The sequence below is a fragment of the Engraulis encrasicolus genome, chromosome 2 (genome assembly GCF_034702125.1).
Source record: "Engraulis encrasicolus isolate BLACKSEA-1 chromosome 2, IST_EnEncr_1.0, whole genome shotgun sequence".
NCBI classification, from domain to species: Eukaryota; Metazoa; Chordata; class Actinopteri; order Clupeiformes; family Engraulidae; genus Engraulis; species Engraulis encrasicolus.
Genome location: NC_085858.1, coordinates 34,741,017 through 34,743,516, shown reverse-complemented (window position 1 = coordinate 34,743,516; position 2,500 = coordinate 34,741,017). Strand labels below are relative to the sequence as shown.

The 2,500-nt window shown below is 46.0% G+C and overlaps 1 protein-coding gene across 1 annotated transcript in view; it reads left to right on the top strand.

The window, feature by feature from the left end:
- Positions 1 to 250: 250 nt before the first annotated feature.
- col5a3a (collagen, type V, alpha 3a) overlaps positions 251 to 2,500 on the top strand; it is a 156,878-nt gene continuing 154,628 nt past the window's right edge. Inside the window, exon 1 of the mRNA XM_063187356.1 lies at positions 251 to 570. Within this exon, the coding sequence (XP_063043426.1) occupies positions 474 to 570 (97 nt within the window). The 5' untranslated portion in view covers positions 251 to 473. The remainder of the gene's footprint in view (positions 571 to 2,500) is intronic.

The following is a 2,500-nucleotide window of genomic DNA, read 5'->3' as shown; positions in this document are numbered from 1 at the left end:
AAGTCAAATGTCAGGTGCCAGTTTTGATGTGTGCAGCAGCAGGACTGCACAACTGCATCCGAAAACACCATGTTGCCAGGAGTAACCGAACGTGCGTCTGCCAGAGGGAATAGTAATTTATGAAGTGTGTCCTCTGGAGGCACGCTCTCTCATCTGCTGCTCCCTCGGAGCCCTGACACAGTTTTAGAGGGAGGGAGGGAAGGTGGAGGAGGTTAGGAAGGGAGAAGGCGAAGCTGAAGGAGACGGACAATCGAGAAGAGGAGGAGAGGACCCTTCAGGAAAAAAGCAAAGAGAGAGAAAAAAAACTCCCCTCCATAGTTGCTAGAGAAACTGCAGGGCTAGGCTGTGCGCGCTCCACTCCAGCGCTTCACAGGGTGTTTCTGAACTCTCCCACGCATGGCTTCTGAGTCCCACCACATTTAATTTGTTCGCTGTGCATCACAAAGTCGACTTGTGCAGAGGTGAAGGAGTCTATGCGCTTTTCAGCGATGGAGCGCGGCACGTTCACGGCGGTCTGGGGAAGATTACCGCTAGTTCTCATCCTTTTGCATACAACGGTCACGCAAGGAGGTAATATAACAAGTCACCTGTTCGAGATAAAAGTTTGGTAGAGTTTTGTAGAATGCACATTTGTGATAAAAAAAAAACATGATTAACGCGCATGCCTGTTGTGATGCTGACCATATCGGTCATACAATCTATGGACCATTTGTTTTGGTCGATTCCTGGCACATACATTTTAAACGGCAGAAGTTGTTTGTTTCTTTTATGAAGATCAGCTTCAAAAGGTGTGTTTTGGAGATATTTGAGTTGGAACGGAACCTATTTCTGTTTGAATGGGACTTAATAGCGGCACTGCTAGTCTGAACTTGTTCACTTTCCTAGGATTAGGCTGTCGTATAGGCGATAATGCGCTTTAAAAGCAGTCAGAGTAGTGGTCAGTTTTTGAGTTTATTCCATTACGCATTACTTCCATCAGAGTAGCTTTAAGTTTGACCCACATCAACCAGATTCCAGGCTGTCTAAAGCTGAACAAACCCATGTCCCTCAGCATCAGAATTGAATTTGTCATTAACGTGCTGAGAGAGATAAATTAACCTGTGTAAGCTTTCCCCTAATGGGGTCTTGCGCCGATTAGCTGTGATGTCATGTTTTAGGTGTGCCTGTGAAGTTTGTCAGTTTGCTGTGAAACGGTTTGACGTTGGCTCGAGAAGTAATCGAATGGTTGATCGCAGGCCACCGGCAGTAGATTAAAATTCTTGGAACTAGTCTGTCTGTTTTCACATCAGCATGCACAATATTTGATGTTTCCACAGTACGGTATAATTCCAGTGTTGTTTGGCAGCTGAAACAAGCAATTGTTTATTCTTTTGGTTACAAATCGCATGTAGTAAGAAAAAAAGCAACTACAAATCTCCAATGTAATGTGGCATTGTCATGGCAAATATAGGCCTAACCATATTCATTCTTATTTAGTTGAAGTCTTCTGAAGGCCTAGCAGTGGCAAGGCCATGGCATTATGGTTTTATATGGTCTTCCAAAGCTATGCCTCTCTCTCTCTCTTTTTCTCCCTCTTTCTTTGGCTCTCTGGCTCTCTGTCTGTCTCTCTCTCTCTCTCTCTCTCCTCCATTCTCTATTGTGTGTGTGTGCGCGTTAGTGCACTAGGTGTAGCCTGAAGGGATCGTCTCAGCCCGCCGTGCTGGAGATTGTCCCTCCTCACAGGTGCTGCTGTGCAGTGAGAGTTTGGAGCTGAGCAGTGCAGGTAGCATAACATGTCCTGACAGAAGAGCATTACCTCAGTAGACAATAAGATACTTCAGTAGCGGCCTCAGTAGACACCTCGGTAGCGGCCTAGGCTATCTAGGCTGCCTGATGAAGCCTCTCTGATCTCATCTGAACTGATCCGGCTTAGTGCTGTCGTTGTGTGGCCAGTTCTTGCATGCTGAATATAATTATATGACGACTGATATGCTGCAACACTTGCAAGGTGAACTAAATGACATGAAGGCTGATATGCTGTAACGGTGCATAAATGTGGTTTGTGGCTTTGGCTTGGCTCAGTTCAGCCTTGTTATGTGGGCTGTGAGATGTTTGATGGTGGGTAAGAAGAATCAGGATGGAGAAATATGACCAATTCACAAAATACTGGTTGGTCAGATGGCGTGTGTGTGTGTGTGTGTGTGTGTGTGTGTGTGTGTGTGTGTGTGTGTGTGTGCTGTGTGTGTGTGTGTGTGTGTGTGTGTGTGTGTGTGTGTGTGTGTGTGAGAGAGAGAGAGAGAGAGAGAGAGAGAGAGAGAGAGAGAGAGAGAGAGAGAGAGAGAGAGAGAGAGAGAGAGAGAGAGAGAGAGAGAGAGAGAGAGAGAGAGAGAGAGAGAGAGAGAGAGAGAGAGAGCGTGCGAAAGCTGGACCATTCACAGAACACTGTTGACATGCACACATGCACAAGCACACACTGGTTGAATGTTTGAATGTACACTTGCACTATAAATGCGCAAAGATG